The 26,274-nt window shown below is 40.4% G+C and overlaps 1 protein-coding gene across 1 annotated transcript; it reads right to left on the bottom strand.

Moving 5' to 3' along the window:
* Window positions 1-5,851: 5,851 nt before the first annotated feature.
* Window positions 5,852-24,603, bottom strand: hs3st2 (heparan sulfate (glucosamine) 3-O-sulfotransferase 2; the record flags this gene model as incomplete). Its single annotated transcript, XM_079177937.1, has 2 exons — window positions 5,852-6,470; window positions 24,107-24,603. The coding sequence occupies 2 exons, from the start codon at window positions 24,601-24,603 to the stop codon at window positions 5,852-5,854; spliced, it is 1,116 nt and encodes a 371-aa protein (XP_079034063.1).
* Between the last annotated feature and the right edge of the window lie 1,671 nt (window positions 24,604-26,274).

Here is a 26,274-nt window from a genome sequence, read left to right as displayed (position 1 = left end):
CCACCTGCTGGGAGTCTAAAAGTTTCAGGATCTGTGCGCTTGAGCCGCTTTCAGCCGAGGCCGGCGGGCTTTGGCAGTTGAATGACAAAAAGTGGTGAAAGTTTGGGTAAGTGCCGGTCATTTGGCAGAGCTCCTTATTGTGCTCTGCTCTCCTGAACACGCCGTTGGGCACATTCCCTCAGTTGAATAAGGACTTAATTATCTAATTATCAGGCTTCCTGCAGAGGATGCCCGTTTTCACTGCGGACCATTTCTTGTCCTTTGGGGGGTCTCCTGGGCTCGGTCCTGTACGCTCAATTGACATCCGCTGTGATCCCACATTTAAATGGAAGGCAGTGGGCACTGAACCGCTCTGTGACTTGCAAGGCTGCAGCCTTTATAACAGTAAGCTTCACCATTTGTCTTCCCGTTTGATTTCACCAACAAAAAAGCATTTCATTATATTGCTGTTTAGCAGATGTCATGGAGGTTTCAGATATTGCAGCGCAGGACTGGTAGGGTTACTTTATAAATGTATTCTGGTATAATTACTATTACCTGTTAGTGACTAACCTAATCCAAGTACCACAACATTGGCAGAATGTAACTTGATTACTCTCCGTTACCTTTTTGGACAAGATTAAAGCAATATTATTGAGCTTGTTGTTAGCTTGTAACGGGTGGAATAACATGGCAGTATAGTGCAAGTTCTGCTGTCCAGCTGTGAAAATGCCACCATCATCCAAGGACTCAAATCATTTGGCACATTAATGTCGCCGATTTGAACTTGGAGCAGCAGCATTAGCTCCCGTATAGATTAGATTGAATGAACCAAAGTTCTTGCGGAACCTTTTCCTCCAATGAGATTCCAGCTGACAACATTTCCAGATATTTCTGCACATCCGACATTTTTCACTTACATTCTCTAGCTTTGATCCATGTCCATGGAAACAGTATTAAAATGGAGAAATGCTGTTTTTAAAAAAAAATCAATAACACTGTTTTGTATGATTTGTGTGTAAATAGGCCTACTAAATAGAAAGACTCAGACATTAGCACCTTTTTATTTGATTATACATCTGCTTTCTTTCCTGCCAGAGGTCTTTTATATGTTGCATGAGAACAGTGTAATGTTCAATGTTCATGCAAATCCCAAGCTTGCTTGCATGTTCATTATCCCTGAGGGTGGCTACCGACTGCTGCGGAACCCCAGGAGCTGGAATGCATCTTCTCTCTATTGCTTAATTAGTTGACTGTGTGCCTGGAGACCCGTTCTGCACTTGACCTTTCTGAAGGTAAGGCAAGCAGCACATGTTCAACAGACCAGAGGAAATGAGTTTTAGGGGAAAGGTTTTCACATTGGTTATTAGTACATGCTGGGTGTGTGTGTGTGTGTGTGTGTGTGTGTGTGTGTGTGTGTGTGTGTCCCAAACAACCTGCATGGCCTCTTTAATGGGAATCCTTTCATTAGTGTGACACTGGACTCGCCAGCTGTATTACATGAAGCATGAAACAGAGTCCTGAGAAAGCATGCATCTGCACAGGAAATACATGTATGTTTTGGGTCCATCTTTTAATTTCGACGAGCAGCTTGAAGTATGATGCACAGCATTGGAAAAAACAAAACTTGTGGAATTATGACATATTCAAAAGGTGCATCGATGCAGGTGGAGGTTAGCTTAATGAGATTTCTGGAGGGGTTCGTGGCTGCCGAGTTTCAAATGATGCTCCTCTCATTGTCCGCATGGAGAAAAAAAAAGAAACATCCTCATTATCCTCCGTAGCTTTGGCTCATCACGGGGGCCAAGGAGATGTCTCGATATAAATACTTCAACACTGTACCACACACGGAGGACATCTTCTTGGAGAAAGTGTATATTCCAGAAAGAAACAAGCTGCTTGCATTACATGTGACATCAGCGATCCAAACAGCAGCAAACTCGGTTCGTACAAGAAGTTACTAAATATCACGAGATATTCTCTGCCTTTTATTTGAGCATTTTTTATATTATCGATGGATTTTTTTTAAATGAGCCTCTGTGCTTTCTGGGACACAGCACATTTTCGGCTTTATCTCTTTCGATGTCATCCCGACAATATAGAGATTACAGACGCGAGCTTGTAAAGTGTGTGAAGCTTCAGGGTTGGAGCCTCAGTGGAATTTCAAATAGGTCTTCAAGGCAGGAGTTATAAAAGACCTCTGAAGCGAGTTCATAAGAGGCAACTGCAAAACATATATTTGAATGCTGCCTCATTATTTCTTTTCGTTTAATAAGAAGGAAAATAAAAGGTCTCCGAGGTAATTGATTTTATTGTGTACTGTTAGACATTTCTGATGAGTGGCAGAGGTGTATTTTACCTCAGAGTCTTTCAAAGTTCATGACATTTACAACAGCTTCTTTGGTATTTACTTTGAAGTTTAGAATGGTCAGACAGAGGAAACCTGTGTGTTTTCATAATGAGGATACTTTATTTACATCAATGTGTGTTTTCATTGCCTCCACTGTGCAGGTGGAAGATGGATGCCTTCGATGCGGCACGAGAACATAAACATTACAGTACATTACGTTAGATAATGCCTCATTTGTATATTTCCACATTAAATTGCAGTACATGCAATACCAAAAATAAATCTATATGTAAGTAATCAACTGGGGAGGTTCTTATGGTGCTATGTATTGGTTAATTCTTTCTCTTTTAACCTAAGTGTCTTCACATAGTAATTACATATCTTTAAAGGCTGTTTCATTCCTATTCATAATATAAAGGTTTCTACAGAGGAATTTGTTCATTTATCATTCATAGCCTGATTTATGAAACTTTTTCCTCCTAAACACATGGCAAAAATAGATGTTTTTATGGCTGTTGACATTATTTTCTGATTTATTGAATATTTCAAAAGAGAAATCCAAAATCCCCTCTGTTGACTTATTAGAGTCAAAGGTTTTTACAAAGTGAAACAAGAATTTGAACCGTATCCAATGTTCACATTTGTGTTCCGGAAATGTGTGAATATTGAATAAGATAATACCTCATTTGCATATCTAAACATTATTTTCTGAAAACTTTCTGAAAAAGTTTCGTGGCAATATCTAGTTTTTACCCTATTTGCCCGGGATGTGTCCCCTTGAATAAGCACAAGCATTTAAGGAAAGGCTGTGCAGAACTTTGACAGCTGCCATTTCTCCCTCTGCAACATGACTTCATCCATGAATATTACCATAAAAGTTCACCTAATATTCTTCAACTGAATTCACACGGAAAGTAACCATTTGCAGGACCGATAACGCATCAAAGTGTTCATTGGGTATCACACAGTGGCAGCCCGGTGTGTTTATTTTTTTTCATCGGTGCCATGTCATCAGGCACAAAGCATTCTTGGGTAAAAGTTATAATTAACTGAGCTGAGATAAAGTTGCTAAACTGACGTGTCTGCTGATGGCTCAGTAAGAAGCAGGCAGCTGCGGACGGCATTGGCAGGTTAATCAAAAGTGAATGTGGAATATCATAAATGACAGTTTAAATGCTGCTGCTGGCCGACGGACATGTACTGGAGGAGCACAGTTGGAATGCAAGTGAATATCTAATTTCCTTTATATGGAAGGTTACATTGTCACTTTTGCACATTAGTCTAAGTGTGACTGGATAGTGCTGCTCATTTCACAGGCCTGCAGCGGGGGATTAAACAATGACAGTGAAACACCTGTGGATGAAGTCCCAGATATCTTTTCAAACCCTTAAATACTGCTTCATCATTACCGTAGCAGCTTAATTTGGCTGTTTCATCCAGGGTGCTTTGCTCGGATTATCATATTATCTCATCAATTTAAATAACCTCATAGAGCAACGTCTCTTGAATCAGGATGTACAGAGACAGTCTTCTGATTCATTATTTATTGTGTCTTAATTTGTGATAGTAAATGCTCAGATTAAGAGAACAATGTTCCTACAGCAAACAACTAGATTTGCAAAAAGTATAAATCCGTCAGCACCACCAAAACAGTTGAAGGGACTGATAGAAGGAGAAGGCCAAGGTCTCAGAGCAATCAGGCTTGAATGTTAAACCTAGACACAACATGCCAGCGCTTGCAGTTTCAGCGGTGTTAGAAGGTCATGTTGTCGTCAATTGAGTTAAATCTAAAACTGCATTCATACGGGACCCAAGGATTACCTGGAGACGTCGTTTAAAAATAATTGCAGAGGCCGTCTGTGTTCTTAATCCCGTGTTAATCTGACATCTTTGGTCTTCAACAGACAGTCCACTGAGCGTTTGCTGCCCGTATTTCACAGAACGCAGATACATCCATTCATTTGGGGATTTGTTGGATTATTATTATCATCATTTTTGGGTTTTCTGCACTTTTACTCCTCTTTTGTGTCGAGAATCTTTGGAGATGAGTGGAAATTATTAATGACAACTCAGGATGCAAATTGAGGAGGTTAATCCAGCCCTTCAGAAAGAGCACGATCAAATCTATCAACGGAGGAATCTTGAAAGTTAATGAGATCAGTGACATGCATGGCAGCATTTGGTAAGGGACGCTTTATCTTTCAGGAGGCTCAACACAAAGTCTCTTTCTTAGTCCTAGTATGTTATCTTTGAGATGTGGACAGGAGATGTGAGTGAATGTCGTGCCCTGAATCACATGAAGTCTGTGTGTTATTGTAGTCCTGTGTGAACAGGGCTTTTAGAAGTTTTGATATAGACTACTTTAGTATGACTCATCAGGTTATAGATTAACGAGAGGCTGGCTTCAGGTAGTGTTTGTTATGGAATCAATTAATAGGTGTTAGATCTGATAATAATATATTATTGTGGGAAATACATACGATCAGACCTGTTTCCTTCATGTTCCCCTTTAATGAAACTGCATTGCTGGGGTTTACGTTTGGTTTTGAAACCATGATGTTTATTACTAAACCGAACCAAATAGTTTTCCTTCCGTTTTGTTTCAATGTGTAACCACGTGTTTCAAACTGTTTATAACAGCAGCTGTAATCCAGGAGAAAATGCCATTCCCTCTAAACTTAATTGAGAGTTTGAGAGTTTCCCAGCTTAGTTGTATGGGAACATCATTTTGTATGAGACAGGGTTGATATATACTACACACCGTAAGAAGAAAACACTACTTTTACTCACGTGGAGGCAAGAAAAACACAAAATATCCCAAATAAATACTTGAATTCAAGACTTTTACCTTTTTATTTCGATGATCACAACAAAAATACTGACACAGAAAGCGCTGAAGTTCAACAAGCGGTAATCCTTTGTCAGAGTTATAGCATCTGTTTTAATTCCTTTTCAGTTACAGCACATGTATTCAGTAAACCTGCCACTGTTGAGCTTTCATCGACAATAAGGAGGAACACTTCTCCGCAGAATAATTGCCAGGCTGATTTCATTATTCATTTGACATTTTGGTGCAACTTCATGTTGAGAGCTCATTTTAACGGGAAAGCCGGCGGATCACTCAGAGCAGGAATGAATATTCTAGCAATGTCATAATGTAGGTCTGGCGTGGCTTAATGACAGGAAGGCGTTGTGACGGTTGCTGGTTACTGACTTGGTTGATGAATTAATGCTGGTTGTCTGTTGATGAATTCATATGTCTTGTATGCGGGAAAGAAACGTGACTTTTGTATATATTTTTTTAAAGAAATGGCACTTGTTATCAGAATGACCCAACCAAAACCCCATCATGACGTGAAACTATTTAAATGAGTATATTCTAATGAGTTGTATATTCTCCTATATTCATATTTCAATGTATAGATAGCTCAATAAACTTGTTATTTAAACATTTTGCTGAAGGTGCCCTCATCTATGTTTCTCTAGCCATTTTAAAAACAGCTCTGTTTGTGTACAGCACGCTCATTCCCACTTGAAGTCTTGCCCCACAGTTTCAAAGAATTTGATATTAAATGGCCTATAAAACTCTTGCAGCTGCTCTATGACCTCCTGTTCGATCTGCACGTGAGTCCTGCCCTTGGATTTGCCGAGGCAGCGCGGCTGACTGCTGCTCTCCGGCTTCTTCAGACAGGGGAAGCCCTTGGTTCGATTAAAGTAGAAGTGCTTGTCTGTGATTATTCGTTTCAGTCCTAAAAAGTCCTGAACGCGGCCCATTTCCCCCGCCGGGTCCGTGATCAGCCGCTCCCCGCTCACAAAGTGCATCTGTGACAGGCGGAAGTACTGCAGCCAGTTCTCCAGGTGCAGGATGTACATCCCGATCCGAATGGCGTTCCAGGAAGAGTCGACGAGACCCAGACTTTTGTTCTTAAAGGCCAGCTCTTCAAACGTGGGGATGTCGGGCTTCTTGGAAAGAGTCTGTGTGTAGTCGGAGATGGCTCTTGTGACTGGGTTGCGCACCACAACAATCAACTTGGTCTCATGGGACATGCTGGAGATGCGTCTGGGTGCCTCTCTGGTGACAAAGTAGCTGGGCGTCTTCTCTAATGTGATCTGGCTGTCGAGTGTTCGAGGCATTAGTCCCCTTGGGAGAGAAAGGAAAGAATAAAACACACATGGATGAGTCAGCAAGAGTTGATGCTTTTCTGTCGCATGTGTATACAAAAATGTCAAAGTCAGTGGAAAGCAAATCCCCACTTGTGTCACAAATATCAAGTTCAAAACAACCACGTGTGTTGTGATAAATACATATTTACTATGCATTATATTGTGAGGCATCTAGTGTCTGACCAGAAATATAAACAGTAAAGAGAGGACAGAAGTACGAGCAAATCAGTCACAATGTTGGTACAGAAAACTGTAAGTGAAATATGTTAACATCTGTTAATGAAAAGTATAATTACTTCACATATAATCAGTTCATCTTTGAGGAAATTACTGTTCCTGCGTTCATGAGATTGCACCGGAAGGACGGACGGACGAATCACAAAAGTATTTTTTGAAAAATTTACAATATTTTGTAAAATATTGGCACTACAGACACTAGAAAATATAGTTTTATGATTTAAATACTTTCGATGGCAAACTGTATGCATGCAGTATAATATCACACATCCACAGAGTACCAAATAACTGCAGTCAAAGCCCAAATAAACACAATGTGAATATATATTTGTTAGATTAGGTGACAGGACAGCTTGTACGATCAAAACATGCATCATAATTATCATCATCATGCTGCCACGATAATGGCTTTGCAAACTACAGGCAAATGTTTCTATTTGTCACATTTGTCATGTGGGGTTTTCCTTCCCAGTGTAATATGTCTTTCTGCTTTGGCACTTTGGTTCAATAAAACTTGATAAATGGGCATCTGATGTTGGCTGTTGAGACAATGAATGCCTCTGCCACAATTCATCCACACTTTGTCACCTGTTTCCTGTTAAGGAATGAAAAAGGACGCCGCTGTGGCGTCAGCTGTGCTGTCGTTATTTAAACTTTTATGATCACAGAGGATATAGTACTTGAATCTCTCAATTTCACAGCATGTGGATCTGTTTTTAGATTACAGGTACATTTCAGTGTAGTTCTGATGATCAAATACCAGACTTTCTTTATTATTACTGGGGGAGGGCTTCGATTAAAAGCTAACCTTTCTCAAAGCTTTTCTCTCTAAAGCTAGAGGTAGCCATAGGTTACCTCTAAGTCTTGGAAATATTGATCCATTTAGTTTTATTTATGAATCCTGAGTTGTTGGCTCGGGTGCCTCAGGGCCACAAGGCAACTATTAATCTTTTATGAGAACAGCACCTTTTCAAGCAAACAGCTTTGTTACACACACACACACACACACACACACACACACAACTTGCAGCCATTTTCCAGGAGCTGCAGAATCTTTGGCTGTGTGAGGAAAACAGTCTTCGTTATCTGGCTTGTCAATTCCAAACATTTCCACCATGCTCAGAGATGAAGATTGTGTAGATGAGAGGACCCTGTACGCGCTGGTTCAAGACTACAAAACTGGGCTGACAATGTGAACATATACAGTGAAAGGCTGCAGATGGTTCTGCTTAAAATAGTATATACACAGCTGCCTGCTGTTGGCTATACAACCCTATATGGCAGTGTTCTGTCGACATAAATACACATAGCTTGAGGATACTGGGAATAAGGTGTTCATAAAAAGCTAATGACGTTACATCAGGAGAGTTTTTACACCGCGATGTTCCACTCATACTGTGTTTCTCTGTTTTTGGTTGGATGCAGAATATGAAACCCAAAGTAAGTCTGACCGTCAGAAGATTCTGTAACATTTGCTAACTTACGTTGAGTTATTGATTTTTTACAGCGGTGAGTCTCAGCACCAGTTAAATGACATTACATTACATGGTTAAACAGCACCGAAGGTACTGATGAAATACAAGATGGAAATAAAGTGTACACAATTAAAAGACCGCACATTGGGAAGTCAGCTAGATACCATTTGGATCCATTTGAATTTCATCCATTCTCTCCAATAACATTTGGAATGTGGAGTGTGAGTGGTAAACATAAAACTGACTCGATAAGATCCACAGTGTAAATGCAGATTATTGTCAATGATGGATTAATAATTCCTCACAGAATGTATCTTCTTCTGAGAGTAGTTCTCTCAGAAGCAGAGGACACGTTTTTACCGTCTTAGCGATGCATTCATTGTATCTTCAGTGTCTGTTCTCAAACGGTTTCGATGGAAACAGAAATATTAACAGTGCTGTGCTTCATCCGACTCAAATCTCTCCCTGTGGCTCATTAAACTGGTACCTCTAGCCGCCGTGTCCTCGGTTGTTTAACTGCAGCCAAGGCAAACAAGGTGCGATCCAATGATCAAAGGATGTTCGTCTTTATTTTGATTGAAATCGGGGCTATTCAGAAGGGATGCTTTTCATGTCAGCGGGAGCAGCCTGGATAACAACTTCCAAGTCGCCTGTCTTGGAGTGATGTTAATGAGGAACACTGGGGGGCACCTGTAATATCTACAAACATGTATTCAAACTAGAATGCTGTAGTTGGGTCTCATATCCAATTATGTTATCACAAAATCATCATCCACACATGCGCCAGCCCGTCCCTGATTTTAGTGCCGCATTATTAACCTTTAATAGCCGTGCGATAAAACTAACAGAATGCAAGTGACGTGCAGACTTTTAAATTTAAATTTTAATTATTTTTGATAAATCATGTTCTTTGCCCACTCAAAACACACCTGGCAGCAGCAGCAGCCTCGTTTATGTGTCTGCTCGTTATTCAGGCCGGGAGGGGAACACGTGACACCTGAGGCAGGTGTCTCAACCAATCGTCAGGATTTTTTTTTTCTCCCCGTGCCCCCAAGAAATCTGAAAGTAAAAGATAAAATTGAGGATCTTTATGGCAGTGGGTGATTTCACTGAAAGCTGTTCCGTCCTTGCTTGGTAATGATTATTTGCACTTAGAAAAATCGACATGATTGTAATACCAATGGAATCGCTTCGAGGGTAATCACCAAAGTTTCTGACACTTTAGCATATTTATCAGTATACAGGTATCAGAGGAAATAAAACTTTAAAACGTACTTTAATATGAACATCTTGCTCTGTGGGACACACACACACACACACACACCTTGATTAACTGACATTTGAGTGAAGTGCTCTGATTGATTACCACCTTTTCACTCCTCAGAGTCAACGCCACATTCTCCGGGGGTAATTTACAGTCTTCTTCCCAATCCTTGGTGAAACTTGAAGTCAGGATGCATTACTGGCTTGGCTGTGACATTTTAATCACTTTGGGAAAATGAACTCAGGTGAGGAAGATCAGCTCGATACTGTAAATGAGCCCCGTTCCTGGTCACATGAGAGGACTTGGTTGAAGGCTAATTTGTTTGGATGCTTCAGTATTGCATGTGATGCTCTAATTGCACAATTCTTGCTGTTAATGTCTGTAAACATTCTGTGACATTGACTTGTAATGTATTACAGTTTTTACAAACAGCGCTCGTTTTGTTGAGACACTACTTCACACAACCACACACGTCAGTAGCAGAACACCTTAGATCTATTGCAAAATGAAACACCTCATTCAAAACTATACAATAATTTATGAAAAGAAACAATTGTGTTACTGTATGGCACACACACACACACACACACACACACTGTTCAAACCATATCATTCTGTTTGAACCAGTTACACACTGCTGTGCTTAATCCAAAAGACTTTTAACGTTTCCACTTTTTGAATGATAGTCTGGATTTGATTTTTCAGCGATGTTGTAAAAGTGAAGTTCATGAATATATTGACCAAACAACACACAAAGCCAGCACAGCACACTAATGAAAAAAGGTATTTCTCTCCACATTGTAGAATCAGTCACTATATCAATGCATTTACAAAGGTTGCTGTTTGCTCTGGAAATCAGAGCAGGAGATATGCTAAATAGAATATAATACATTTCAGTAACATATTTTTGATGATTGGGCCAATCGCTGCTATGTTGGCTTCCATCGTTGTTGTAAACAGTTGATGAGTCACCTGTGGTCTCGTTACGGTGCTGACATCCTGATCGACAAGTCGACAGTCAAGCAATTAGATGTTTGGCCATGTGGAAAATGTATTGGCCAATTGTTGCATGTGAGTGGGACTTTGAATGGCAGTGAGAACTGTGTGCCGTGTTAAACATGTAAATCAAACATGTAAAAACCAGGAAATGTGTTTATCAGAGTTTTGGAGATTTAAGCTGAGGCTCTCTGAGTGTCAGTTCCAATAATTGTGCTTTATGCTTCATTTTAGTGAGTTAGCATTTAATAAATACTGAATTGTTTTGTAAATATCCCAGCAATTAACAGACATAGTAAACAAGGTCTTGGCTGGTTAATATCAATATAGCAGAATTATCAATTCATCATCCAGTATCAGTTTTACTTTTATGATGATCGCTTTAACAGATGAGGAGGAAGACGAGGAGAAAGGAATCCTCCGATAAAAAACAATATGATCAACATCTCCAGTCAAGAGCTTGGTGATGATCAGTGTAGGTTGTTATCATACGTAGATGCCTTTACTATAAGAGTGGAATTATGTATGTGTTTTAGAGTCATACGAATAAAAGTGTTCTACACAAAGGATACCGTCAGTAGCTCTGAGTGTTATCACAGCATCTAACAGGTAAATAATGCATCAGTGGAAACCATTTGTCGGCCAGTGGAAAGAAAAATAATGAATAATGAGGACGTAGCAACACGCCATGCAGATAAAGGTGGGGCAGTTGTGGTCCAGAATAAAATCTCATGCATCAAATAAATGGAAAGACAATAACATGACAGATGTGTATATTCCTCTACACTACTCTAAAGTTTGGGGATGAAAAGACAGAATCCTTCTCAAAAGGGAGGCGCATTGGATAATATGGGATGAATGAAGAGATATTGTTTGCTTGATTCTTATAACTTGTGTGGTTTTCTTGGTTTTTCATGGTTACGTCATCCTGCTCTGTGCCTGGACAGGCTGTGGCTCCCCCTGTGGGGTTGTACTTGTACAGAATACACGCTGATGAAGGACGTCTTGCGTCTCTATTTTAAACGGTAAAATTGGAGCGCTGTCCTACTGTTTCCTCTTTTATCATCTACATTAAGGATGCAGCAGTCTTCATGGTCTAATCGTATCGCATTGTGTCTTAATAACTGTAATGTCCATACCATGAAATTAGACAATTACTTACTGTAAATAAAGTAAAAAACAAATGTATGTTAACCAAGAAAATCACATCCACGTTTTACAATTCAAACAAGGGAGATAGGGTCAACAGTGGAAAGCATGCAGTCATCGCCGCTCATTAATGAGCTGCGGTGTGCTGAAAGCTAGTCTGCATATTATAGCAACCCTGAAAGAGCCTGCTGGCTATCCTGCTGAACAATTTATCTCTGTTGGAGCAGGGGAGGCTGGAGGTCTGGAGTTCACCCTTACTTCCCTCTGGACGCTGCTATATCATTATGGAGGAATAGGCTACAAACACGGATGTCTTTACTTCAAAGTACTAAGGACTTCCCATTAAAACCAGACACCCCGTTCTCCTGCAGTTCCACTGGGAGGACATGCAACTCTGACTGCAGTTTGTATACCTAAAGTCATTCATCAGCAATGGATTTATAGCTGTGATTTAATCCCCGTAATGATTGCTTTGACTTTTGCCAGTTAATATCTTTAAATTGCTCAGTTGTTCAATTTCACTCAGGCTTTCACTTCTCATAGGGCCCTAAAGTTTTGGTCATTCATCTGTGGTGCTCAACATAAGGAGCATTTGTGTATATTGTAAGTGCTGAACCAGTTGGGACACTTTCAGCCCTACAGTTCCCACAGGTCTTGGAAAAAAACACATCAAAAGGCTGTGAGTTTGAAAGCACCCATCTGGGCTGCACTTCTGGTTAGTTTGTGGAGTATAAACAAGTTGTCTGTATGTACTGTAGTGCAGCCCATCGTGTAGCGGACTTTGTCCTTCAATTAGAAGGTGGTCTGGCTACACAACATCAGCAGTGGGACTTCAGTGTCAGCGCCAACAGAGCACTGCGTGATAGTTCTACCACACTTACAGTAAATCGCCACAGTTGACCTGCTCAAGATGTGATTTAGCTTGGAAGGAGATATTAATGCTGTCGAGACTGCAGTATGTAAGAGGCAACAACGTCTCAGACAGAGTCCACTACTGAGGATCGGCACCAAAGTGAATCATACAGTCTCCAAACTACAAAGGGTTCACCCTTTAGGGAGCATGAATATACTCATTAATGTCAACATTCTACTAACATTCATGGCAACCTAGCCTTTCTTCCAGAAACTAGAATCAGTTTACATCCACGTCTGTCCAAAATGTCATCATTCTATAATTTGTTTCCAATTGTATATTCATTTGAAATTGTCCGAGTTAGAATATAAGTTCATGGACAGGTTACAGTGACATTTGATCACAAAAAACGAATCAGTTCATCCTGGACTCAAAGTGGACGTTTCTGCCACATTTGAAGACTTGTTCTCAAAGCGATACTGAGATACTGAGTTCACGGTGACCTTGATCTTTAAACGTTTGGCACGCTGAAGGATGAACTTATCAATGTTGGTGGTCAATTTGAAGAAATTCCTTCCAAGTGTTCCTGGGATATAATGTAGACCATAGACGTTAACATTAAGGGGTCAGAAATATGATTTTTTTCAAGGGCCACTAATAAGGAATCAAAGGTGTTAGGGTAGCAGTTAACATCTCCCACTGTTTCAAACAATAGATGACCGATGACCCTACTAACACCACATGGCTACCAGAGCAAATAGCAAGAACTAAGCAATTACAACTGATTAGGACCAAAATCTCACAAAGTAAACTAAGATTGGACATTGAAAGCTATTTGGTGCAGGGCTGTTGTGTTGACTGTAAAGATCCACAGCCTTTATCTAACACTGCATACAAACATCATAAATAAAGAAAATCCTTCACCTACAGAATATTCATGGTTTGTTAGTGTGAAGACAGGCAATGCACGGTGACTGAATTAAAACGGTGGACTGTTTAGCTCCAGACAAGTGCGTCTTGTTGTACAACTTAAAGTTCCAAAGAGCAACGCCGGCTCATCAGGGATGCAGACCATCAGAACAAGTAAAGGTCAGCTTTGAATCATCTCCTTGTGAACGATCAATGAACTCAGAATGTATTACTGTCATTTATCTGTGGTTTGAACTTAAAACAGAATGTTGCATATTGTCAGTTCAAGACAAGTTGTCAGTAAATGTTTGCAGCACAATTACAGAATTGTCATAAAACAAATGCAAGGACCTTATGAACAGCAAACAAAAAATGTATTCACATAAACATCAGGCATCACACCTCTGTATTCTCTGTCAAAGCTGAGTCATGACTTGCACATTGTAATGACACAGAGTGTAAAAACAAATGTCTAAAACCAGTACAAAAGTCTCCTCTCTAGAGCTAAACTCTCTTATTATAACCAATAATAATAATGTCGAGGTGATGGAGACTTCATACAGATTGCATGCAATGCATTTATCAGCTGTTTTAGACTCTGACCCTCTATCGCCCAGCCCTAAACTACATCACTGTTAATGTTAACCCATCAAAAGTCTATTCATGTCTTCACAACCCGCACCAACAATCATCCAAAAACCCGATTGGAAGCTAACCAGTGCTGAATGCACATCATCTTCCTCACGGCTTGCAATTAATCAGACTATTACTAAATACAATAACAGCTGAATGAGTTGGAGGATTCCATGCAAACACTTTACTTTAAGCCATTAGTCACCACGTGAGGTGTTTCTGCAGAGGCACAGAGATTTAGAGAATGGCCAGTCGCTCCCGCCGGACAACAAATGTTTGTCATTACGAGGACGAATAATGAACCCTGGCCATTGAACAGTATGCAGCCTCACAGACTGACCATAGAGGGGTCCAAATCAAAGTATCCATTACGAGTGCTGTGTTTGTTTGGTCCCCGGAGCAATTTAACAACAGAACAGTTACACGGTAAATTATAGGGGGAAAAGTCTCCTCGGCTCTCGTCGCCTGTGTGTTATCACAGTAAGCAGCATTCAGAGTAATGATGGTCACGGTCCTCAGCCATACATAAAAAGCTCTGCTTTAGAAACAGAACGGTGAAAATGTATTGAAGAAATAGATTACAACTTTTATCAGAGATCTGCAGTCAAAGTCAAGTAATATAAAACACGCAATTTAAATAGCTTGTCTCGTTATCTTCAGACTGAATCAGAGCAACACAAAAAACATGCAACAACAGTGCTATCAATGGGAACAAAAGAGAACATAACAGTAATGCTGAACAGCAAATTTGGACTTACAGTATATAGAATTTTGGTCCAGTTAGTAAAAATGTAAACGAGTGTCTGAGTTGCGCAATGTCCTGAGAGTCATTGCAGCTTCAGGGTAATTGCTTTTTTGGACACATTTGTATGTGTTCAATTGGAGCTTTTTTTTTTTTTGGATTACATAATTTAATATTCTTTTTTTCTTTCATCCATACTTACAGAAATTGACTTGGTGAAATTGCGTTTTTACAAACTATTTGTCCTGAAATGTCCTGAAAAGGTAATACCACACAGACTTGCTTCCCTGCCGACTAAACCCATTAGCCGTTCGTATGACTCAGGTGGACCGCGCAGAGAAAATGTTCGTATGCTCGGTGATTCTCATAATGTCTGTGCCACTGCTCTTCCTGAAAATGGCATCTTCTTCTCGTTATGATCGAGCATAGATCCAGTAAAGAGAAGTGCTTCATTATTAAAGTATCACTCACTTAGATTACAGCTGTGACGACATCTGATCGTTAATCACCAGCAACAGAGGCCTGGTGCCTTGAAAGTCTATTAAGAGTTAACAAAGAGCAGTCCAGACAAATACGGCAATCCTGCAGCCAATTCAGCGAGGTGAGGAACAGAGGTGAATAACAATTCAGCTCTCTGAGAATCAAGCATCTACTTTTCTGATTTAATAGAAGACAAATTGGTTGAAAATAGCAGACTGACTGAGCCAGATCGCTGGCATTAGCGATTTACTGGCCCGTCCTCGGCCCCATAATAGAATCAAAACAAATTCAGAGCAGGACAATACAGTCCGGCGATGATGCGTTTGACCTTGAACCAAAGCCTATTTAATTGCTGTCATTTCAACACTAGGCTTTTGTTTTCCTTGGAGTAACAATTATTCATGGTTTGGTCTGCAGAGGGAAATGACTGACACTTGGTCTCCTTGAACAATAACGCGCCGAATTGAGCCGAGCTACGAGCTGTCACATTAACATGTGGCACGGGGAAGTATCCAGACACTGAAATAAAGACAGGAAAGCTCTGAAATCCCAAACTGCACATTCTCAGATGAGGATTACTGCTTACTTTTGTGTATTTTTGGATGCATTTACAGCTGTTGTGCTGCTGATTTTAGTTGATGAAATCAAGTCTGTAAAGGCGTTCTGCAATGCTGTAATATGATCTGTGTGGCAGCTAAAACGTTTCTTTTCTCGTCGTATAATTGACGTATATCGCCCTTCATAATAACATTGCGACATTGTGAATGTCTTAATTGAAAGAGTCTGCCGTCACTTCCTCTCTACGACCACCCATTTGTCCATTGTAACAGGAGCATCTTAATGATATGAATGGAGATTTCTTGAATTTCCATCAACATTGGAGCTTTGAGAAGTTCTTTCTGGATTTACAGATAGCTTTTCGCAGTGTGAGCCAAGGACATGTGCAGTATAAACGATGAGAGGACAGTCCACACACCTTTGGTTGTGTTACTCTTCAGTCAGATGGTGGGAAAGTACAAAAGGAGACAGACAAGGGGAGAAACAGGAGGGAGAGCTCAGATATTATTTGATCACTAGTCAGGAGGGAGTGACACTCTGGGTTCGCCAAGGGGGTAAAGTTAACAAGCTGACAATCTGTGAGGATGAGCTACGATGAGGTAAGGATCGCAGACTGCTGGATATTTCCAGAGTCTCCAAAATGATAGTTAGTTTGATAGTATCATTTGTTTCAGGGACTACTGAAGCCCAAATGGAATTATATTTTTTTACTGTCAAGACACATTAAGTGACAAACCAGACAGCTGTCATTTGTTTTTGACCACACACACTAATACAGTACAACAGCAATGACTTCATCAACAACCGTACTACCTAAAACCAAAAAAACAACATGCTTCGCTAGATATTTCCTTGAGTCAAAGTATGATCGTTGCTGCATCCATTCTGTGTATTGGCAACATTGTCGATTCAGAAAATGTTACTTTTTGTGAGTTACAGGAAGATGTCTTTGATGTGTTTTGGGGTGGATGAGAGGTGCACAAAGCACAGCGCTTTGACACCGACCTGCCAGATGGTTTGTTACACAGAACCATCTGAGAAGTCGTCATTGGAAGCAGCAGGTGATTACATGAACCATCTGTCAATCAAACTCTTGCCAAATCCAGTCGGGGGAATAGCAAAGACATCTTTTCCACCAGGAAAAAGCCTTCAATGTTGTTTTTGCTCTTCAAATAATCACTTCAGTTATTGGAGATGATTCATCTTCTGAGCACCGTGAACGTCAGTTTCACGGCAATCATATAATAGTTATTTGGAACAAAATGGTGGACTGAAAGAGCGACACTGTTGGTTGTTCAATTGCATACACCAGAGCTTTACCATAGGTCCAGAATGTATGCATAATCACTAAAGGAATACGAGCACAATGTCTCTGCATTTCAGACTGGTCTCACTGGGGAAACATCTCAGAAAGAGTTGTTTTTTAATTAATGTTAACCACTACATGTCTCAGAGCTGCACTGCAATGAAGACAGCTCATTAATAATGCAGAGTTACGCCTTACAATCCCTCGCTGTATAATGGGCAGTTTTCTGTGTTAAATGAGAACCATCTAACTTTCTGTCCTCATCAACCTTTCTGATGATACTGTTCCAGAGCTCCCTGCCTCCCCGAGCCAATTAATGTGGACCTGGAGAATATTTGCTGCTGCAGCTATAGCCGCTCATACAATTTCAACCCCTCACAGGGAATCTACTGGAAGTGCTTCTGACTCCAGTGAAATCAATAGAGCCGGATGCCCTTTTAAGTCTTGATGTTGTACAGCGACATGTATTTTGTTTGATCTTTTCTGATTGTGTGGAGGATGGAAAAAGTGGTGAGAGAAGTGCGAGGAAACTGGTGGCGGCGAAACGTCTGTTTTATCCGCTCCTTCATGGCTACGTGAACACCCTCGCATGAAACAAATGAGGCCACGTGTGTGTTCTGTTCAGGAGGCACAGTAATGAACACTGCACCATTTTTCTTCAGAGCCTAAATGATCCGTCACATGCTTAATGTAACAAGACAGACTGAGACTGACCAGAGTTCATTTAGCGTCACATGTTGTGTGTGTTGGTCTGTGCAACAGATATTAGCTGATAAGAATAACTTAAAATAAAAACAAGGTGATTTGAGTGGGGCTTCAGAAGAGAGTATGTATACACAGAGATTAGTGCTGAAAATAATCAAGGATCAAAGTTTGTCATTGTCATCTTGTGAGGACACTTGGATGATGAAGACCATGAGAGCAGTTTTAAAAAAATCTAATAAGTGGAGATTAGTTTGTCACATTTAATGATCCGAAGGTCAATGATACACTCCCGTGCCAAAAATGATTAGTCTGCTTAACCTAAAATGAGTCAATGCCAACTTCAGTAATCAATTAATCATTTCATTCATTCATCATGTAGCAGGCCTGCAAGGCTATAATGCTCATTAAACAGCAAAAAGATAAGATCATTTTTAATTATAAAAAAAAGCAGATATGGCACTCAAAAACTAAATTTATATACAATGTTCTAATTGAATTTGGCCAAAGAACATTCAACAAAAAAAGCTAATAACCTAATACAAGTGGCTGCAAGGCAGACAATGACAAAAACGTATATCACATGCAAAGGTGAACGGTTTCAGCACTGGACAGCGCCCACGCCGCTACAATTAATACTCAACTAACTAACAACTCAATACATCCAAACTGTGACAACAAGAAGTGCATTTCTTACCATATGCATAATCAGACGACTGTTTATTAGTAATAGTGTTACAGATGAAATGCCGTTGCCTTTTATGTGCACAAACGTGTAAAACGAACAAGCATCACAATTTGAGTGATTATATTTCTAAAAATAACTTGTCGGCCAACTTCCTGCTGTGCTTTGTTTATAATGTTAAAGATGAAATGTCTATCACAACGTTGGAAATGAAAGAAATGATTTCTACGGTGCAGCCACAACCACAAGCGTACACATGCGGCGCGAGCATGCATCAGGGATTGGATTGGGAACAGCATGGCTGGTTTTTAATTTGGACATATTTCTTTACTTAAAGACTAAAAAGAAATACTTAATTGCTTGAGGCGGCTTAACTGAGGCTCTGCAGAGTCTGCCCCGGTGTCATGCCGCGCCTGATTGTACAGGCATTTGCCTTCAGACCAAAGTTTTGGACTGACTGATCAACACTGCAATCCACAGAGCCATTCCGCTAATGTGGCTAAAATACATGAACAGATTAAAAAATAATAATATAATAAGTTTAGTTTTCTCTGTTTAAAGATTAGAAATAAACTACAGCATATTGTTTTTTTACTATTCATAGAATAAATACAATAACTTTTCTATAGGCACAATTATTTTATTATTTTATTTGTTTCTTATTTTATTTGTATCTTTGTTATTCTACAGTTTATTCATATGTCCAGAGCTGTCATTCCATTCAGCCACTAGGGGACGCTACGTTGTATCACATTAGTAGATTTAAAAGTAGGTCTCTTGGGACCATGCATTAAAATCAAACAGAAGTCGGACATTTTTTAATTTTGTGTGATTTTTCCTTCCATTTCTGTCCATTTCTTGGCGCAATACTTCAACGAACTCCACCGAGGGAATTCATCAGATCCACTTCAAAAGGCCCATTGATGAAAGTACTGCAGTATTTATATTTGCAGTATTAGTAACTGGGTGTCTGTTGTTTTTCTACATTTACACACAGAAAATACAACAATGCACACAGTTCTGACAAATAACATGTTAGTAATGAACTTTAAATGCAGCTTCCAGAATGATAAACTCTGAGTATAAATCCTTTGTTTTCACTCAAATAGAAATCCTGAATCAACCAGGACTGAACTCTTAAAGATTGCCAGGTTACGATGCGGTTGCACCAACAAGGATTCACTTTTAAACCTGAATCAAGTTCCTTACAACAAGCTAGGGGACAGACTAAATCAGTGCTGCAGCTGAATTTCTCCCAAGATACCGGTTCAGAGAGGAAACTGTTCTGGAGCTGAACAGGAAGTCTCTTTTAACGTTACTGTGAGTAGAGTCAAGTGTTTCCTCCATATTGATAAAAACGATTTAATTTGAGTATAAACTTGGATTTACTGAACAGAGGTTAGTTTGTATTTGTGCGACAGAGCTCTGCTAAATACTAAATCTGGATTTACTCATTTTAAACCTAGTTTTTTTTTAACTCTTCTTAAAACTAATCTCAGATCAAATGAATCCTTGCTGGTGCAACTCGGCCTAAGAGGAGTGAGGAGTCAGCAGTCACTGACAAAAAATTGTGAATCCCCATAACACGAGAAGTCCTTGAGTATAAAGTCATCAATGAGCACAAAGGGGTCCAGCAGAATTCAAGATGAGCTGTGGACAGACAGACCTGATGGACTGAGGCAACTTTGTGTTCATGTTGGAAATTATAAAAATAGATTTTTGATTAATTACAGGACCAGCAGCAGGCGCCAAGAAAAAGACTATTTCTCTGAATTGTCCTCTGGTTCTGGTTAAGCTCAATAAAGAGCACACAGGAAACACAACAGACTTATGGAATGAACAACCAAAGGGACAGAAGTCTGGTGACTAAATGTCTCAAAGCATGCAGGAAATGAACAGCGGTGTTCACCCGACGACGCCGCCGCTGCTCCGGAGGAAATGCCGTCTAACTCGTGCACGCAGTGTCTGATGGTCAACCAGCGTCCAGCCAAGGATGCATCCTCTCTTTATAAGACTCCTAGTCTGTATAGGACACTTTGTTCCGTTACTTGTTTCGTATTTCCTCGCAGGACTTTTTTATTTTCAGCTTTCTATGACGTGGATCATCTGGAGCCACTCTTCCTGGCTCGCTTATGTATGTTTTTACAATGATTAAAGGTGCAATTGTCTTAGGTGTTTGCTTGTTTGCTTGGTTGGTTGATTGAGTATACAGATGTTTCTTAGTATTGTCAGTTTAATGCCGGCCAAAAGGTCTGTGGACTGAAGATCTGTAATTAAAGCGCATTGATAGACAGATAGAAAGACCAATTGATAACTTGTGCACAAAGCAGAGCAACACATGTGGAATGTACAAATATATTGTTACTTGCTTTACAGAACAATGTGACAGTTAATCAAAATGGAAAGATACTTTACGTGACGTGCTGCCAACAAACCAAACGTTGTGACAGATAATCACTGAGGGCCAGTCAAACACAATGAGCTCCACTCAGTCACTTGTCAAGTTGAATAACAGCTGAATTAAACCAGCCTCTGTGTTCATGGTGTTGTTTAAGTATCCTGAGTATATGAACTGTCAGCTTGTGACAAGTGTGCAATATTCCAGCTTTGTAATTGTGGCATCATATCAGCGTGGGACCTCGATTTATCTGTGCTTAGCTTTAGTGTGACATAGAAAAATAACCAAATCAAACTTCAGTAAAGCTAAAACCCCTGGGCATAAAGTTCCTGATGCATCATTAAGCTGCATTTAGATGGCAGATTCATGGGATGGAAGGTAGGTGGTGCAGTGAGTGGACTAATGGTCGGTGCAGGGCCATGTCGGTCTGATCTGATCTGTTGGAGAAATAGAAAAACGCATCACGGTCGTTTCTTCCCGCATACTCTAGTCCGCTGTGTTTAACTGGAGTTTGGTTACTTCTGTTGCTGCAGATGCTTGTTAATAAAGACACGCCTTCAATTATGTACAACTGACTCCATTACACTGTGTCTACATATTCTGCCTTCTGTGTGCACGTGTAAATCAATCAACACAAAGGAATATGCGCTGGGCCACATCAAGTCATGTGTCGAGGTAGCCGTCGAGGTTGTTAACAAGCTCTCCAGCTCGTTCTGTGATGTGTGACAAAGAGCTTTCGTTCCGTTTGCGAAGGTCTCTGAATCTATTTAATTTGTGAAATACACACAACAATAAAGACTAACCGTCTTTGAAAAAGCGCCCTAGGAACTGTTATACATGGGAAATTAAGATTAGAATCAGGAATTGCAATTAAAACGACACCTTAATAAACGTGCAAATTATGAAATGTTTATTTTTCACCTTCAAACCAGGGAAGTCTGGAGTGTTTTTGCGTCTTACATCAACACACCTTTGTAATCGTATAGCCTCTGGTTCATTAGTGTGAAGATGAAAAGTACCGATTCTCTTTTCAGGACCATGAAGCAGCTTTCCAGATAACTCTATTGTACACAAAGTCTCTGTTACATACACTGCATTGTTATTTCATTTCGAGAATGTATTTTCACTCTTGAATGAACTGTCGGACGAGACATGATGAAGTTTAGGTTAAATCAAACTATCTGGAAGTCACAAATGTAAAATAATGAACAATTTGTTTGTACTTTATGGACTGATTGTATCTTTTCAGCTCTCACTTAACACTTTGATTTACTCGCTGAAATGAGGCCTAGAACCAAAGTGGTGTAATGATCTAGTGACAGCCCACTGATGTGTGTCTGTGTTGTGTTAAACGGTTAAGATATTAAAGGACACACCTTCTTCATGGCCTTTTGTCGAATATAAAACTAGAATTGCCGCCTTGTGGTTCCATTCCTCCGCCAACCAGTCATGTTGCAATTTATATCCATGTCTGTCCAAAATGTCATCACTTTATCATTTTGTCCTATTATACATTCATGTGAAATTGTCATAATTAGCCATTCTTGAGTTATGGCTGAAAACGTGTTTTGTGAGGTCACCGTGGCCATAAAAATCTCATCAATTTATCCTTCAGTCCAAGTGAACATTTGTGCCAAATATGGAGGAATTCACACCAGAGGTATCGCATTCACGAGACAGGAATGGATTAAGGTCACGGTGACCTTTGACTGCGAAAATCTAAACAGTTCATCTTGAGATGAGGTGGATCAATTTGAATAAATTCCCTCTCATCTGGATGTATACCTCCAGCACCGCCCTGGTGCCTCCTTTCTTTACATCGACAAGTAACGCATTAGAGAGCTTCTTATTCCCATATTTATTTCTCAACTTCGTGTCACGTAACTTCCAGCAAAGAGCAATTGTCTAATTTTTCAAGAAGTTACAATGTGGAGTCTGGATCAATTACTGATGCCACTGTCCTAAAATGAATCCCAGAGGAATTTGACGGCGATCTTTATTTTCTTCCTCCTCGTGTGTGTCAATTGAGAGAAAAGTCCAACGCATCCTGTGTCCCAAAAACACAATTACCTCGACCTTTGACCACCAAAATTGAATCACTTCATCCTTGAGTCCAGGTGGAAATAATACCCTCCTTCCCTTTTTAGAATATCACCTTTATGAGAACCATAGTACCTCCGGCCACGGCTGTTGCTGGCACAGAGGCATAAAAACACAGCTGGCATTTCTATAAGTGCACCAAACAGGACCTATCATTTTAACTCACACCGAGGAGTGTGTGCAAGCCAAAGGAGATCTGAGCGAACTATCAGCTGGGACATGATGGGCAGGTTGTATACATGCCTGAGAACAGACGTCCTCACTTGTTCCATGTTCTTTGAATCGCTGCTCTGTGGTCTGTTCCTGGTATTCACTCCAACAAAAAGACGTAATGCAACACAAAACCAACGAGCCTTTTGGAGGACCTTTGCAGACTTGACATTTGTAGTCACTGATCAGCTTGGAAATGATCTTTAGGTTTCTTTTGTTGAGAGGAAGCTTGTCCTTTCTGCTTCAGTTTTCAATTCAACAAACAGAAAATGAAAACAAGATAAGTCTTGTCTTCAAATTAGATTCAACAGGGCCTTCTTTATAGACACATTGGAGAAGAAGTGACAGAGCGAGAAAGAGGTGGGTGGGGGGGGGGGGGGGTCGATGGTCCTTGAGAGACCCTTTTGCCTTCACCAGCCCGCAAAAAAAAACATGTTGTGCCCTGGTGTAGCCTGCTTTGAAGTGTGCTGGAAACCTATGGGCTGCCTGTGTCATCTGTTGGCTGGGATTTTTAGTGTGAACTGGTCCTACATCAGTTTCATGGAGCTGTCTGTTCAGCACCATGGAGATCTGCTGACAGCAAACATCTGCAGCGTGTCTGCGTGCTTAATTGGACAGTAAAATGTGCCCCCTAAATTGAATTATCGGCCACGGACAAATTGCAACCGAATTACATGACTGGGAAGTGCCCGGTACTATAATAAACCTGCATTCATACTTGTCAGAAAACGAGTTGAATGGACATTTGGACGTGGAAGTGTACATCATGACGTCATATAGCAGAGTCCCTTGCCCGGCAGAGCAGAGGGGTGACTGAAGTGCAAACAGTACATCTATGCAGAAATATATCATGGCAAATGCAATTTCTCAGAAAAAAAAAATACATTTTAGTATGTTTATTTCATGTGTTGCTCACCTGTACCAGTCAAGCCCTCTGTCATAGTTCCTGTCGAAAAAGTGCGGCTCTGTTCCAAGAGCGCGCACATCTGGATGTATCCGGATGAACTCCAGCACCGCCCTGGTGCCTCCTTTCTTTACACCGACTATTAACACATTAGGCAGCTTCTTATTCCCATATTTTTGCGCAACACTCATGTTTCTCAACTTCATGTCAGCCCAGTGGCTTCCAGACGAGGCAGGGGCTTTACTTTGTTCGCGGACATCACTTGATCCTCGCCGGGCAGCGGACCTGACTTCCAGCGAGGCGCAATTGTCTAATTTTCCAAGAAGTTTCTTCCCTCCTGCGTTCTTGCTCGGCGAGCATCTTTTCCCCTCGTAACCCTGGTTTGTCATGATTGTGCTGCGGCAAAAAATAATACTGTAGCATAAGTAGGTGCAGGACAGTGACACCGTGAATATGAAGGCGAATCTGGCGCTGGATCTGTTCGTAGATGAGAGGAACCTATGTGCCATGTCTCCATGGGTTCAAAGCGCTGCATGATTTTCCATCGGAGACTTCTTCCTCTTATGGTCCGACGCCGGAGTCTGGCAATAATATAGACTCGAGACAGACTGGCATGTGCGGATAGGGGTGGCTTCTCGAAGGCATCAACTGCGCGTAAATCGCACTATTCCTTTTCATAGGTTGCTGAACTGTGTGAGAAACTTGGAGCTGAGGCTATAGGTTAGAGCTATGGGGAAGAAATTGTTCTCTCAGCCTTTAAACAAGTTCTTTTTTCACAAGTAGTGTGAAGTTAGTCATTTGGATCAATCACTGATGTCTTAAAACGAATCCCAGAGGAACTTGACGCCCATCTTTATCCTCCTTCTCCTTGTTGTGTGTGTCGAGTGAGAGAAAAGTCCAACACGTCCTGTGTCCCAAAAGCGCTCAGCAGCGCGAATGTTCCGTTCCCCTCCAACGGGATTTAGATGCTCAGCCCGCCTTTCCTTTTCATACAGAACTTGTGAAGGTATATGCACTTAGGCTACCGGCTATAAATATTTAATAAACTCCCCGACGTCATGCACATCATCATAATTCTACATGCGTTTTATGTTTTAAAGGAACATCCTGAATATTTTAGGTATCATCATATATGGAGATTTAAAGATGCAGAATTTGGCTATTGGAGTGCCAGTTTATGTAAAGAGTCATTTCAATTTTCACTTAAATATATCAGAGCTGCAATTATGTGTATTAGCTGATTGTTATGGCTTAGAGTTTATATGACCAATGAATGTATTAATAGCATGCCTCATTTCAGAGTAATCCATCCAAATGACCTTTGAAAGCAGCCACAGTTGTGTCATCAATGTTTCTGTTATCTGCAACTTGTTTGCTTTTCACTTGTAACAGAATTATTAATCAAGGCTGAGCATTCTCTACATGAGTATTTTCTTTAAAGTCAAGACTAACTGCAGACCGGAATGCAACATTTTCAGGTCTTTCAATGTCATGGTTAACGTTTGTTTCATTATGGAGGAGTGAATAGCTATGCAGTGCCTGGATAAAGCTGCAATATTCATGCTTTTCCACTTTTAAGTACAAAAATATGAATATGATAAATTGTCATTCTGTTTCAGCCTGCGACCCTGTAGTAGGTACACACCATTCAGACATTATTTTATGGCATTAGTGGTGTGTAAACAACTTTTACTTTTATTATTTCACCAGCAAAATATACAAAGTAGCACCCTTTTGAGTGTGTGTGCCAACAGTCCAGAGGCTCACACTATGTGGCTTGCAGTAATGTGCCAACACAGCCCTTCAGGGGAGTGCAATACACATGCAACTCTGAACAACAGTTCTGTTCAATTAAATGAAAGGAATGGGGAAGGTTTAAAAGAAAATGTCCCAAATTCCTCCCCTACTAAATACATGTTCTCAACATTGGCATTACTTCACAGTACAACATGGACAATGGAATATCTTACTGATAACTGCAATATCAAACATAACATGTTGTTCCCCTAGTGGCAATAGTTTTCAGTACATTTCAACAGGGTTTACCATTGCAGTATACTATCCTATACCATGTGATTTAACTCCACTCCACTCTTAAATAGTCCTGTAGATCCACTCATTAATCTGAGTGGACGTGTGGAGTCCCCCAGGGTTCGATTCCCGGGCTGCTATTATTCAAT

This window comes from Pholis gunnellus (assembly GCF_910591455.1).
Source record: "Pholis gunnellus genome assembly, chromosome: 17".
In the NCBI taxonomy this organism is placed as follows: domain Eukaryota; kingdom Metazoa; phylum Chordata; class Actinopteri; order Perciformes; family Pholidae; genus Pholis; species Pholis gunnellus.
The sequence above is the reverse complement of the archived record's forward strand: the minus strand, read 5'-3'. Positions and strand labels throughout refer to the sequence as shown.